The following is a 15,067-nucleotide window of genomic DNA, read 5'->3' as shown; positions in this document are numbered from 1 at the left end:
ACAGCCATGGGCTGTGTTAGCATCTTGTCTGTCACTACCATCTTTTGGATGACACACCAGACCCTTACAATGCCCTGTTCATTACTGACCTAGGTGGACAACCACTATATCTCATGAAGAATTGCAATCCATCCCAATCCCCACTATGATTTTGAGAGGCTTGGGCACATCACTTCCCATCTTGAGTTCCCCATCACAAAACTCAAAGCCAATATACATTGGCCTGCCCTGCAGACAGACTAGTAAATCTTCATTTAGAACAAAGAAAAGATAAGTAAGTACTACAGTTGATTTAGTAAGGGATTTCCCCCAAGATATTTTTTCATTTGTTTTACAGTGATGATAAACGATGCTGTGATTGGAAAGGTGTGCCTCCATACCTAACTAGGTAACTTCACTTAGAAAACCATGTATATGCATATTTTATGAAACAAAAAAGTTGGAGAAAAATAGCTGCCAACTTTCAATACTCAACAGAAAACCGCACAAAACTGAATTCCAAAAATGCCACTGAATGAACACTACTTCTAGCCTTAAAATCTGCTGGAAGCCTGCCAGCTCGGTTGCTTTATCATGAGAGACACTCACCTTCTTCGCACTCTCTGGTCCACGTATTGCCATAGAAACCCTGGCCACAGGCAGAAACGCAAATCTTATTCTTCAGAAACGTAGTGCTGTCACAGAGGTGGCACAGGCTGTCGCTGTCACACTCCAAGCATCCAGAGGGACAAGCTGAATCGGATGGAAAGCACAACCCCATTGAGACACTGCAAAAACAATGCAGCCACTGGTACGCAGGGCTGTCCCCCAGGGTCGGAACAGAAACAGCACTGCTATTTGTGTGTTACATACCTGACAAAAATAATCAAAAAGAAGGGGCAAAGAGTTGAGATAAAAAAGTTGTTAAGAAGTTCCTTCCTCATTTGACCACTGTTTGCCATTGACTACAGAGCACCTGAGATGATCTTCCAAATGGAAGAAACATGTTTTTAAGTAACTGTTATACTAACTTGAAAAAAATACTGCAAATACACATTCAAGTCCTACACAGCTTGTTAACCGACAAATACAACCGAAACCTTTCTAAAAATGTGGGGTTTTTTTTTTACATACAGTGTGTACACACGTACACACACACACATACACCAGCAGCCATCTACACTGAATCTCATTCCTCCTGAATTAGGCATGTCTAAATGCAGATATAGCCTGTTATCTAATTCTCAAGTTGACTGCATCACCTCAACAGCAAGTTTAACACAGCATCCAAGCCCCTCCTCTTCACTCCAGCCTTGCAGAGAAAAAGCAGCGTATAGAACATAGACTACAAGCCTGGTCCCTCTCCACCACATCATGCTCCCTTTGCTTACCTGTGCACTTTCGCTGTGCATGGTCTGCATAATATCGCTTCCCACATTTGTGAACACAATGAACGTCCAAGAGGAAAAACGGGGCTTCGCAAAGGCTGCACTCATCGGGTCGGCGACACTGAAGGCAGTGTTGGTCACACCCTAAAAGTCATATGTAAAGAGTTCATCTCAACACTGCTTTCAACTGCTTCCTGCACTGTGCTGTAACACCCCGCAGGAACCACAGCTCTATTGCGTGTGTGTGCTGGAGGGCAGCGAGGGATCTGAAGGTAGAGCGTGACTTCTGAATGCAAGACGTGCACAAATTGGAGACAAGCAAGGAAACATGTTGGCAGCAGTGATTAGAAGTAATGCTCAAGAAGAACTCACTCTGGCATGTCTCTGATTCCTTGTAGAAAGCTGCAGGGCACTGTTCCACACAAGCTCCTTCATGGAGAACATAGCCCTCCATACACTGCAGGCAGTCGGTCCTCTGGGGACCTTTACAAGCATTACAGCTCCAGTCACACTCTGGAAGAAAAAAAAGTCAATGCAGGGCAGCCTTTTTGTATAGGTGTTCACGCTATACAAGTGCTTAGCACTTGGGGTCTACAAGCTATGGGAATATAAGCCCTAGGAGCAAAGAGCACAGTAAAAACTGTTAAAGAGATACTAAAAAAAAAGAAAGCATGATTTGTACTGAATGACTTATTACAACTCAGGATATGGGGTTTGGTTTTTTTCCCTCTTGGACTTAACATGTTCTAATTATGTCAAATTTGAGCAGTCTGGGCTCTTGTTCAGCATTCAGACCTGCTAACACCGGCACAATTTTGCTTCCCATAAAGCCTGACTTTATCCCGTAAGGAGCAATGCTCCTTTTCTGCCAACCCTGAGTTTGTTGCTCATTAGCAATTATCCATGCCACTTCATCAATCTCACGCTTTCAAATGACTCTGACCAAAAGAAAATGAAATCGTTGTCCCTCACAGTCCAAATGTCCCCCTGGAAAGTCCACTGGCCAGAAACACACCGGATCCAGCTGGGGTCAGATCTGCCTTCACATGCCCTCGTACTACCTCCCCACCAGTCTTCAGCTGAGTCCCAGTCACACACAGGCACCCAAGGGCTACTCAGGCTGCCAACACTACTGTTTGTTCTTGGTGGCACTTAGAGGGTCTGTATCAGCAATTAATGACAGACAAACTTGGCTGATGAGACAGACAAATGACGAGAGCAAGAAGCAGGGGAAACAAGGACTCATTGAGGTGAGGTGAACTACTCTAGTCCATGCAGCATGTCCAACACAAAGCCAGGACAAGAGTCTTGCCTCATTCCAACACCCTAAACACCAGACAATGTCACCTCTCTGAAGAACCACAACTCTAAGGGGACAGACGTTACTCAGTTAAGCTAGGTTCAGGTACTGAGACAGCCAGCTAGAAATGAACACTGAACATCAAGTCATTTGTATTATATCCTAGTCTTAGTGGTGCCAGCTGCAATAAAGCCATGTTATCCTCACTTATTTCCATTATGGAACACTCTCCTTGGGAGTTCTGGAAATCTTTCAAGTCACGTGTCTTTTAAATCTCTCCAAACTGTTGTTTCTGCAGTCATCCAGTGATACAGTATTTAATAAGACAGAGAGAAGCAGGTAAGTACACAAGGCCTTATAAGCACTCTAAAAAAGATTTAGCCTGGTAAGCTCACTCGTTATTCAGCTGACCCATGACTAAATGAATTGCTGGACCTGACCCTTGAAAAGTTTGCTGGCTCACTTACTAAATCATTTACAAGAGACGGATTTGCAATAATCTTGTTTCACTGAAAGGCTGAGGTATGTGACAGCAGACTGCCGAAATACAGAAAAAACTGTAAAAACCTTGGAAGTAGTCTGTCACTGAACAACTCCCCCCCTCATACACACTTTTTAAAGCAGGCTGCCTGCACAGATCGTGCTGCAATGTGATGGATTCTTAGCCAAGGCACTTGCAATTTTTTTTTTCTTTTTTCTTTAAACCCACAATGTATTTTTCACCTCTGCAAGTCTTGCTGGAAAAATCCAGATAATACTGCTGAGCACAGTTCTCATACTGGCATTCTCCAAACAACAGGACCTTAGCTGGATCTCTGCAAGACGTACAGCCAGTGGCTGATTCACAGCTCAGACACTGGCTGTTGCAAGCTGTGGAAAGACAAAGACAGAGAAAATAACTGTAATTACTGATGCACCAGGCAACTGTACAAGTAAAAATGGTATTATCCTGTAGCCCTGCTACTCCTCTGTCCTCTTTGATGAGACACCTGTGGAGAGTTTTTGCTTCTTATGTTCCTTTTCACAGCCTCCAAAATGTAAAAAGCCTCCTTCCATTTGGAATAGACTGTTATGTCTCCTCACACTGCTTCTTACTCTCCCCTGGACAAGTCAGGGTAAAACACTGACCCTGAATTCAAATCCCCAAATAAGAGCTTTCCCTGTCTCTGATTTTCTTATTCTCTTTAAACAACCCGTGTTTCGTATAATTCCAGATTCAACTGGTAATGCACAAATTAGGAGACCATAATAGACTGCTGCAATCCAGTTAGCAAACCTTGGTGGGACCGAAGGCCCATTTAATTTCACTTAATGTTTCCACCTTTTTGTTTGCACACAGTGTGAAATTTTGGAGCTGTAGGGAGCAAATAAAGATGCCAGGAAAAAATAATTCGGGGATTTACTGAATCTAGGATCAAAGTCCAGAGGTTCAGAATATTTCCACTCTCATCTTTGATGTCTAGGGTCTAAACTTCTCAGGGGGCTGTACTAACAGCCAAGTGTACTCAGCGCCGATGTCAGTGCTCTTGGCTATTTCACAGCAGATTTAATAGCAATGTGCTATGAAAGACTGAGAAATATTTCCTAGCCTTTTGTCTATGCGCTGAAAAGCTCACTCTGGTTCTGGTCAGACGAAACTTTACAAACATGATATGCAGAAAACTTACGGAGGTTCACATGTCTGCTTTATACAAACAACCGTAACTGCCCTGCTAGCAAGTACAATGATGGCATATGCAAAAGGGACTGCTAAATTCCCAGCAAACTACCCCTGAGTGTCACTAAACCCATACGGAGTCAGAATCTTTGCCCAAGCTCAACTCTGTACTTACGATAAATCAGAAAAAAGCTCTGGAAACACAGCCCCAAGTGTTGAAAGTAAAGAATAAAGCATAGCTGGCCATTAATGGAAAAAACAAACAAATCCTCTCATAGGATTTAGCGCAACTACAGTTCAGGTGCTAAACACCAACATGTTACTTGCGGTAACATGTCGGTGATATGCTAATTGTGGAATGCTAATTTAGCGATATGCTAATGGTGGAAATCCATTTCAATTTGCTTTTAATTCAAGACAGAGTTTTATAACCACAAAACCTCAAAATACCAAAGTAAATGTGAAAATACCAACGTTGCTCTAACTGAAGTGAGAACCCAGTGCCCTTCAAAATAGCTACTTGTTTTAGCTCATCTAAAAAATGTTACAGAAGGTCTGTATTTTATTGAGGTACAAATGCTTTCTAACAAAAAGTTTACCTAAAGAATCTAATAACTGTTTTTAGGTGTTCTGGTGCCAGTCTGATTTCACTTAACTTAAGAGCACTACATGGAAAAATTACTATTTGTAAGTGCTATGAAAACCCACCTATTAAAAGTATGGTAAAACATTCCACATGAGGTCTACATCTGTAGAAATCAGGTTACCCATGAAGGCATGCCAGAACAGTAAGCAAAACCTGTATTTGAAAGCAATCCTGTTGCTTGCTTTATCAGCATGACTCCATATCTGCATTTTTAAGCTCATGAAGAACTTGTTAAGCTTTGCACTTTTCCTCGGCCAGTGCGTCACTGAGTTTAAAAATATCTCCAAGAGTCCATACATGCACTCAGCATCTCTCTGAACTTCATTCCAAACCCAAGTTCCTCAAAAGTGCAATGCGACTAAAATAAACGCTGAGGAGAGACCAAATTTTCTCAGCCTAACAGCCAACCTCCATTTAAACAAATTTCATTAGCTCTAAGTGGCAGTCTTCCAGCAGCCTGGGACAGTTTATATCTACATGGCTTATCAGCAGTACTTCACTTAAAAAGGCACAAGTGACACTTGGAATGACAAAAATCCAATGCACCAACACACTTTGCCTTGAGCCTCCTGCCACAAGGATTACATACACTTTTTAAAAAGCCATTTGCAATAAGGAGATTAGAGTAGTTGAATTTGCTTGCAAAAATCTATTTGCACTTGAGCTACTGAACCAAATCCAGGAAGGGTACAGTCCTCAGGAACATTCCACTTCTACCACAATGCCCTGAGGGAGGAGCTATCAATAGGAAAGTTTTCAATAGAAAAGGGCATTTTAATTAGGAAGGGAGGTATTCTGGTATAATTAGCAATAAGAGAATCCATACTACAGGAGAGAACAGTGAGTATCTTGTAGAGCTTGTAGGAAACTAGCCAGGACAGTGAGAATCCCATGATTCCTTTTTTTTTATTCATGTTTTTTTACTTTCCTTTTTTCATTATTATTGAATAGCCTTTTTTTATGTTAACAGAAGAATGGTACAAAGTCTTCCACATATTTCCTTGAACTTATGCAAGGTGTCTCCATTTCTGCTGATAAGATGGAAATAATAGTTTCAGGAGAGCCATATATTTCAACAAAAGGCAGGTAAAGCTGACAACCATATCAGCGTCCTCCTATAAGACCTCACCAGTAAAGAAATTGGGTCTAGATAGGATGACATTGATACCTATACTCAGTGCAGTGCAACAGAGTTGTTATATCATAAATCGGGATAATTTAAATCAGGGTAATGCAGGACTTAACAAATTTGAGCGTTCAGGTTCACAGCAACCAAACCACTTAAGCACTCACTCATTTTTAGGTGTGTGTATTATAGTGGGTCAATTCAAGGAGGGTTTTTTCATATTTTTTATGTCTCTGGGCCATGTAATTTTGCATTTTGGAACATCAAGCCCAGTAATCAATGTGAGGAATAAACCAACTGACGTCAGGGCCAGAGTGAACATAGGATAATAAAAGGAAAAGAGAGGCCCCGAGAGATTCGCAAGGGATAGCAGGAGTAGGATAAAATGTTACTGGACTTAACACCAGATCAGTTGTACCAGATCATTAGAAAGTAAAAATACAACAGCTCAAGTCAGTTGGGGCTGTGCCTACCACACTGTACCTTGTTCCTACTGAGGTTTCATATGTGGAAAAATGCAGCATAAATGCTACAGTCTTAATATAGCTTCCATGGCAGGTATTGGCAGGCAGTGCAGTGGGGAGGGGGTTTGCCTTAGTAAGAATTGATTAAAACTGGTCTAAACTTGTCAAGTTTTCACAAAGCCCAGAATCCACCTGTACTTTTGGCCACTTCTCTATGTACCACCTGGACAACAGGGAAGACTACACAAACTCTCCTGCAGTTTTTAACTACAGGACCCAAAGCCTCTTGTCGTTTGAATAACAAAACTGCAACCGTGTTCAAATTTAAACCATGCTGTAGGCTCCGTTTCTAAGGCAGCTAATCACCTCTATCAATTCACATCGAATTTTTAGGCACTTGAAATCTTTCTTTTCCTGGCAAGAGGAACAGTAAGTGAAGGAACAAGAAAAGACATGTCGGAGAATACATTGTGGAAAGGACAGATGGCTCAGAGAGAGACACTCACATTTGCAGATCTGCCGGTCATCCCTGTAGTATCCTGGGGAACAGAATGGCGCACACATGCTGGTGTGGGAAAGAACCAGGCTGGTGTTGCAGGAAGAGCAGGAAAAAGGACCCCCGCCGGTGCAGGTTTTACATGAGGGGTGACACCCTGTAGAGACAGCAAGAACAAGTGTTTCTGTTCAAGGAAAAGTAGATCTTTGAGCAACATTCACAAGGTTTAGCAGAAGCACTCTCAGAGGCTGAGCATGGTGATATTGAATACCAAAAGTTCCTGCTAAGTCTGAGCCTTTATTGGTACAGAGCACTCAGGAGCAGAAACACAGCCGACCCAGCTTGTGACAGACAGACTAAATAGGTTTATTTGCGCTCTGTGTGTCATGCACACTAGCTCTCCCCCCTCCTCTCCTTTCTCTCTCTTTTTACCCTTTCCTCTTCTCTTCAACCTTCCCTTCCCCTCAAGAACAACCCTACAGGATCTGGCCAAGACCTATCTATCAGAAAGGAGTAAAAAAAAAAAAAGGGCAAGCATGTATCAGTACCTCCCTCTCATGCTTTCTCTCAACTAGTTTCAGGTCAGACTCTCTTGAGCCTGATGCGCTTTGTCCATTTAGGAATCATCTAGTGCTTTCCTGACAGCTCCACACCTCCCTGAAGATTTACATCCATCCCTTCGGCAGGAGTTGCACAGCTGCTACCTATTCCAAGAAGCAACACTGACAGAGAACAGTCAATCTCTATGTACCCTCCCTCCGTTTCACTCATGGCTTTGTAAGCCTCTGTCGTATTTCCTCCCTCTTAAGGTCTCCTGTTTTTCAGGTTGAAACACTGTGGTCTACTCAGTTGCTCACTGTACAGAAGCCCTTCCTTCCCCACATTCAGTTCTGCTGCCCTTCCCTTCTGTGATGGGCAGAATGGCTCACAGCATGCAGCTCCTTTAGACAGCGGCAGAATGAATTCTTCTATTCCTTTTGTACTAGCACCTAACATTTGATTTGCTTTTTCAACGTTGCTGAACACTGGGATGCCATTTTCACAGGCTGATTGATCATTTCTTCAAGATCACGGCAAAGATGCCATCATTCTGTACGTGAAGTTAGAACCGGGTATCCCTGTGTGCATCATTACATCTGCCTATACCAAACTTTCATCCCTTTATTGCCCAGACACTCAGTCTTACAACATCCTTCTGCAATGCTTCATAGCCAGCAATCCCACTGACTGCCTCGAGTAAGAAAGTATATTACTATCTTTTTCTTTCCCTGCATTTTTTAAGAGATATTTGTATACCACCCCTCTTGTTTTCTTTCCCTGTTTCCTTTGTATCCCTTCATCTCCCGCTTCTTGTGCTTCTTAGTCTGACTGAAGAAATTTAAAATACCACAGTGGATGACGCCAATGTATCCTATCAATTTCTCCGAAGGGGGTACGTACTCACAAAATTATTAGTCTGTTTTATTTCTTGATAGGCCTTTACCTAAAGATTGATGCCATCATTGCGCCTATCAGGCCAAATTAATCATGAGTGAAAGTGGGCAAAGAAATCAGAGAAGCAACTGCATTACGTTGTGCTGGAGATCTTCAAAGCTAGCACAAAACGTAGTATGAGCTTTGACACAGTCTGAATAATGCAAAACTTCTTTTAAATGAAACCTTTATACCAAAGGGAAGAAATGTTATCCCTATGCTTAAATTTCCAGGAAGACAAAATATCTCTCTCAGGGGTCTCTCCAATTAAATGACACAGAGTATATTTCATACGTCTCTCAGATTTCATTTGTCAGAAACAGGTAAATAAACACACAGCTCCCAGAGTGCTTGAGAGAAGCTTTGAAACATTAACCAGCAGTTGTAAGACTGGATTAGTAAATGCCACTTCCTGCAAAAGGCGCATCTAAATCTTAATTCTAATGTGCAGAATTTCTTGGTTTGATTTCTTTCTCTTAAAATAAACTGCAATAGCCTTTGCTCAGTGTTGGGCTTTAACATGTCTCTGTTGGCCACGTAACAAGAAAAGCAACCTACTTCCTTCTAAGAGTCCAAGAAATATAAAGCAGCTCAGACAATGATCGGAATATGAAACCACATCAACAACAAAAACTGGAGGAGATCCAGGGATAGGTGAAGGCGCAGAAGGCTAGAGAATAAAATGTGCTATCAGTGCAACTTCACCCATGCAGCCGGAGCGCTGCATCTATCACGCCAGCCTAAAAGACTGAATGAAATTGGCTTTTTGTTTTACAAGCTGCTATGAATGATCGCTTTTTGGACCATTACTGTAGCAAGACAAGCCTCAGTGAGAGACCTTATCTAGGATGATGTTTCATCTCAGATTGCAAACTTCCTGAGAAGTTGCTACCAGCTAGTGTTCTGCCTTCTGTGAGCAGAAGTTGCATGGCCCTTCGAAGCACATATCCAGAAAGTATTTTCAAGTTTTAGCATCCCAGAACTGTGCTGGTGCCACACAAATTGGAGACTTGGTGATGGGCACATAAAAAGGCTCTGTTGGAAGTTATCCTTTCTTGTGCTTAAGAAGCCCATCTCTTCCTAGGAGTGATCTCAGGGTAGCTACCCTACACAGAACATAGCATATTGTCATCCTATTCTCTGTGCCACCATCTTTCAGAGATGGGATTTAACAGAGAGAGAGAGAAAAAAACTCACCTTCACCTCCTCCTCATAAGCATACTGCTGTCTGGTACTCATTACACTTATTAATTGTATTGTAACAGCGGGCTAGGTCCCAGTAGCCTCAGCACGTGCTCGGGACAGTACAGCACTGTCTGCCTCAAAGAACTTCCAGTCTGAAAGCAGACACAGATTACGGGGAGCAAGGAGAGAGTGCTCCGAGCCAGCTCGCACAGTTATTAGCTGGGAAGGACATGCCTAGCTCCCAGTGCAGTGTCCTGCCAGCTGGACAAAGCTTCTCTACTTAACAGGAACCATTTCATGGAACATCTCGCAAGGATCCAGGTGGTCCCTTGCAGCTACTTGAGGCCTCTGTAAGGACTACTCACTTTTGCAGGCACCGTTCTCAGCATAGTATCCCACTGGACAGTCAGGAATACAGTGATCCCCCAGGAGCAAGTGACGGGTGTTCTGGCACTTCAGACAGATGCTGCCGGTGTCCCGCAGGTTGGCCACACACTGACGGCACAAAGGGTGGCAGTCTAAAGGAAGCAGGAATAACGGACACTGTGATCACAGGTGGACAAAACAGAACTGCTAAGGGGAAACACACTCCTGAGAGCTCAAGGAAGACATTAGGGATGTAACTTTCAGACCCCTTTCCTGCTATCTGGTGCACAAGGGCTGGGATCAGGTGCTAAACACTGCACTTCCAGATGTCTGCAAGAGAGATGACCAGAAATTACCACATTCAAAGAGCATTCCTTTCCTCTTACCCTCATCCTCATCTTGTGCTCTTCCTGAGCATCACAACATTTTCACTTTTCCTCAGCAACCACATTCTCTGCATCTCTCCTGCCTCATTCAGGCATCCTCTTTCCCATCCTTAAGTGGGCTTCAGAAAGCTTTGTACAAAGCCAGTTCAAAGCTCTTCGTTTTCCCCAAACCCTTCTCTGATTTTAGGTGCTTCTACCTACAGGTTTATCTTTAACAAACTATGCTGGCAGCTGTAGGCATTCATCTCCCTCTGCTCCCACTGCTGAAAAACGAAGAGCACTACCTGTACAGCTGTATGACCTTCTCCTGTAGTTCTTACTGTTCAGATTTTCCCACACAAACGAGACATGCATACCCTAAAGAGGCCACTGCAGACCTCAAAGCCAAGCCAAGAGCAGCATTTAGAGTTGCATGAGTGCCTCAAAACCTTTTCCTTTTTTCATTTTTCCCCAGGAGCACACAAGCCTGTGTCTCCTGACCTCTGCCTGAACTTAGGTGTTTCAAAAGGTTTTACAACAAGCCTTTTGTATGTACAACAGTGCAGTGCAAGGAAACCTGGAAGCCAAATTAATCCTCATTGTGGTAATTTGGAAAATTATAAAGGAAATGACAACTGTCTTGAAAGAAATGTAATAACGAGGCTTGATTTGATTACCTGGCCTCTTGTCAGATTTCTGCCGAAGGTTCAACTTTCTGTCTTTTGTCTCTTGCGACAGCATTACTACAGATTGTCAGGCAATCTAATTTTACAAGCTGAAGACAGGCTCACATTGGAGTCCAGGGGATTTCTGCATCCATATCTGCAAGACCATAATAGTGACTGGAGTCTAACCCTAGCTTGCCTTCTCCTGTACGTCACACACAGATGATTCTTAGCAAACACTGGTGGAAAAGCACAGATGCAGCTCAGAAATTAATGCAATTCTGACTGCATGCAGGGATTCAAAGTCCTTAAAGCAGCTGCTTCCTTCACCTCCTGACTTTACAGGGCATATAATCTACCTAGTTTCTGCCCCACACTCTCAGCCTCGCGGATGAGAAATTAACAGCCAGAGGGGAGGTAAAGGTGTGTGAGAAGAAACATTATGCTTGAGACAGTGACCCTGTAGGTTCTCAATCCATCACTGTCAGGATAGTTCTAAGAAAAGAAAAGCAGCACATGAGGTCATGCTCCCAAACTCAGTGACAAACCTCAAAACCTCCTCAGAGGCGTTACAGCTTACAGGGGTTATCATACTGCAGCTTCTGACTGCACAGGAGAAGAACTCAATACCCAAGGCATCATCCCATAAGTCTTTACAGCCAAAGATCCCAAACCTGTGCTGATATCAGACTGGAAAGACCTGCCATCTATCTGTAGCCTCACTGAAGCCAGAAAGGATCACACGCAGGTCACCGTAGAGAGCAAGGACTAAAATATCATCCAAAAGGCCCTGAGCACCATATGTAATTTGTATGCACAGGACTGGAGGTTGGGTGAAGAGTTTTATGCACTTAAATTCAATAAAATTAACATAAATCCAATTAGTTTCTCACGCTTCCACGTTTACCTGGCAATGTGTCCACTCCCCTTATTGTTAAAATAATACTCCTCCAGTTTAATCTCTTGCCGGAGCCACTGGTCTCTAATAGAGAGCTTTGGTAGATATAATAAGTAACCCAACTCACTGTGTATGGTCAACAGGTTCCATAAACAGAGCATAAAAATGAGACACAGAAAATGTAGGGTGCCCAAATAACCCGTATCTACTGTAAATAACTAGACTCTCCCAAACTAACATTTAAAAAGCTAAGTATCTACAAAACTAGGTGCTGTTGCAGTAGAGTCTTCTCTTTACAGCCTCCATGTTTGCTCCTATATATTGAAAGAGTTCTTTTTCTCAGCTACTGTTTTAGGATAAATCAGCCCCATCACTCTCTTGTTCCTTGGCAAGCCTGGAGATCAAAGAGCATACAACACCAAAAAAAACCCCAGAATCGATGCTCATGGTGAATTTGAGGGACGTTGGGGAACTAGTGAGAGAGTAAAGGAAGAACTGAAGTGCTTTGTTTTGGAAAAGATTATTCAAATTTTTCACAGCAGGCTCCCTTTGAAGCAAGGACTACCAGAAGCAGAGTGTTTTCCTTATGCTTCTCAGTAATACCGCACAGCCATATTCGTTTCCTACTTCTGCCTTCTCCCTGTCAATCTCCACTCCAGCACAGCTAGCAGGCAAGTTACTGCCTCTGGGCTTTGGGTTTTCAGAGGCTTCACATCCCGTGTTTGTTACAGGTCAGTGCAACACAGTTACTTAATTCCCTTAGACTTCTTCCAGTATCCAAACCGGATTCTTCAGTGCAGCATGTCACCACCTTGCTCATAGTCCCAATGCCTCCCTTCTCATCTTTTTGAGACTACTGACTTGCCTCCCACTGTCCAAACAAAACTTTTTCCTGCTACCCTTTCAGCTGGCTCTAATTTCCTCCTTGTCAATTCACCTCTATGCAAAAAACCCCCCAACCACCTTACCTATCACTGACCTTCCTATAAAGCAATGTTCATTGTAAAGTATAATATAATTAGTTACACAGATTTCCATTTCCAGAGTTACTTTACTTCCACACCCTCTTTAGCTTTCTCTTAGCAAGCCAAGAAAACAAAGAAAATAGTGCCCTTCCTATATGGAAAGTATCTATTATAAATTGTTCACTTGTCTGTCAAGACAAAGAAGGCTGTTTGGGGAGACAAAATCATCTCTAAAGTGTTTGTGAATGCTCGTAAAGGAAACCAGAGGCATTTCTACCTCTCACTTCAACCATTTGCTAAGCAATCAACCACTTGTACTGTTTAAATACACCTCCCCTCTTAAGGGCTCTTTAGAAAAAAATTTCCTGATGGAAGTTTCGTCCTACACTCTAAGGTAAAGTATGAGGTTTACAACAGAGCACTACTTTAAATCAGTACTTAAAACACCATGCAATTTACAGGCATGTCAGCATGCAAACATTCTCTAGCACCTTACAGTAAATCCAGAAAGAAAACCAATATGGTTGATTCCGAAGGATGCCTAGCACCGACCAGGATTTTTGGTTTGATTTCGTTGTTGGAAGGGGTTTTTTGCCCCTGCTTTAAAAGACCCAAAAGGGAATTCGTCACACAAACAAGTGAGGTGAACTCCTGGTGAAATGCAACCGCATTTGCAGGGATCTGCTTGCATCTTCTGAAAAGGGTGGGAACTTCCCTACACAGCATAAGGTGGGAAATCCAGCTGGATGGTGCCTGGCACAAATGAGCCCACACCAAAGTAGGGAAATGATCTTCTGTTTTCCTCCTCTGGCAGCTCAGCTGTTAAATTCTGTAGGAGGTTGCATGCCAGTGACTAAGTGGAGCTAAGCCCCCAATTTCCCTCTTGCTCTGCTCAGCAAAACTGCATCTCTTTGTGATGATATCAATGTCTCGCTAAGAGTACGGCAACAGCTCATTAATTTTACAAGGAGCTGAATGTATTTCTTGTTGTCAGAGTGTCCTTTCTGGAATTTTAAGAGCAAGGCAGAAAGGCTTGTTACAGGCATCCTCCTGAGCGAGCTCTTCTGGTTTATCTTGGAACATTTTCACAACTGCACACAGCCTAAGGAAGCAAGGGCCTGAGCAGCTGAACATGGGGATTGGGAGTTCCCTTTCAAGGCAGATGTAGCTGGAAGTTAAGATAGGACCCTGGGGGATACTGTATCTGTGGGTGTTTTGAGTTTCATTTCGTGCCAGCTGCCACTGCTACTAATTCTGGTAGGTAGTCCTTTGCATCCTTTTACGCCTTAGGTGAGCACCCAGTAGACCTCAGTCTGTGAACCCCTTGCTTCGGCCACTGCGCAGTCCCTCTGCATTTTTCTAATTGCCCTTCCACCGAGTCAGGAAAAGATCAACGAGGAAGCCTCAAGACCAACGAGGAAACCTCAAGACAGGCATACGATATATTCGAATCAGAAAAGTAAGGGCAGGATTTTATGAGCAGGACAACAGTTTTAGCGACTGCTATTTTTTAGACTGGTGACTGCAACATTTCCTGAAGCTGAAGTTGTCTTGGATAAGAGGGAGAGGGAAATCAAAGAGTGTTTTCAAACTGGCAAAACACAAAACACAGAAGCCCTGAGACTCAACAGGGGACTGCTAAAGCCACACATTCCTGTACATACACTTTAGCTATAAAATTAATCAACTGAGCACTCTCAAAGAAGATTGGCACAAATTCAGCATGCCCCAACCAGAGCTTAGAAAGTCATTGATCTTTTGAAACTTGAGGCCATTTTGCCTTTCTTTTGTTTACATTTGAATGCTTATTTGATAAACTGCTGAAAACAAGATCTCTTTTTCTATTAACAAGGCGAATGTTCCAATCCTCATTCAGGTAACATGTACAATAACAACATTAATTCACAGGCAACGGTTTCAAGTGACAGTTGGTTTTCTCCATCCTGCATGAAAGATTTTCCCCTGCAGGTCCATAAAGTATGACAGGTGGCTATAATGCACAGCAGTCCCTGTAAGTCGTAACAGAGTTCTGCCTGGAGGGTCGGGAATTAAAGATAAATGGGAAGATAATTGTAAAAAAATAATTGCTTTGGG

At 42.9% G+C, this 15,067-nt stretch overlaps 1 protein-coding gene across 1 annotated transcript in view; it reads right to left on the bottom strand.

Moving 5' to 3' along the window:
- The window catches only part of FRAS1 (Fraser extracellular matrix complex subunit 1), a 174,585-nt gene that overhangs the window by 60,553 nt on the left and 98,965 nt on the right, over nucleotides 1-15,067 (bottom strand). The window contains exons 20-25 of the mRNA XM_052812807.1: nucleotides 10,080-10,232; nucleotides 7,067-7,213; nucleotides 3,391-3,537; nucleotides 1,740-1,880; nucleotides 1,371-1,511; nucleotides 589-732 (exon numbers count right to left, since the gene is read on the bottom strand). Of these exons, the coding sequence (XP_052668767.1) occupies nucleotides 589-732; nucleotides 1,371-1,511; nucleotides 1,740-1,880; nucleotides 3,391-3,537; nucleotides 7,067-7,213; nucleotides 10,080-10,232 (873 nt within the window). The remainder of the gene's footprint in view (nucleotides 1-588; nucleotides 733-1,370; nucleotides 1,512-1,739; nucleotides 1,881-3,390; nucleotides 3,538-7,066; nucleotides 7,214-10,079; nucleotides 10,233-15,067) is intronic.

The sequence above is a fragment of the Harpia harpyja genome, chromosome 2, assembly GCF_026419915.1.
Source record: "Harpia harpyja isolate bHarHar1 chromosome 2, bHarHar1 primary haplotype, whole genome shotgun sequence".
Lineage (NCBI taxonomy): Eukaryota > Metazoa > Chordata > Aves > Accipitriformes > Accipitridae > Harpia > Harpia harpyja.
The sequence above is the reverse complement of the archived record's forward strand: the minus strand, read 5'-3'. Positions and strand labels throughout refer to the sequence as shown.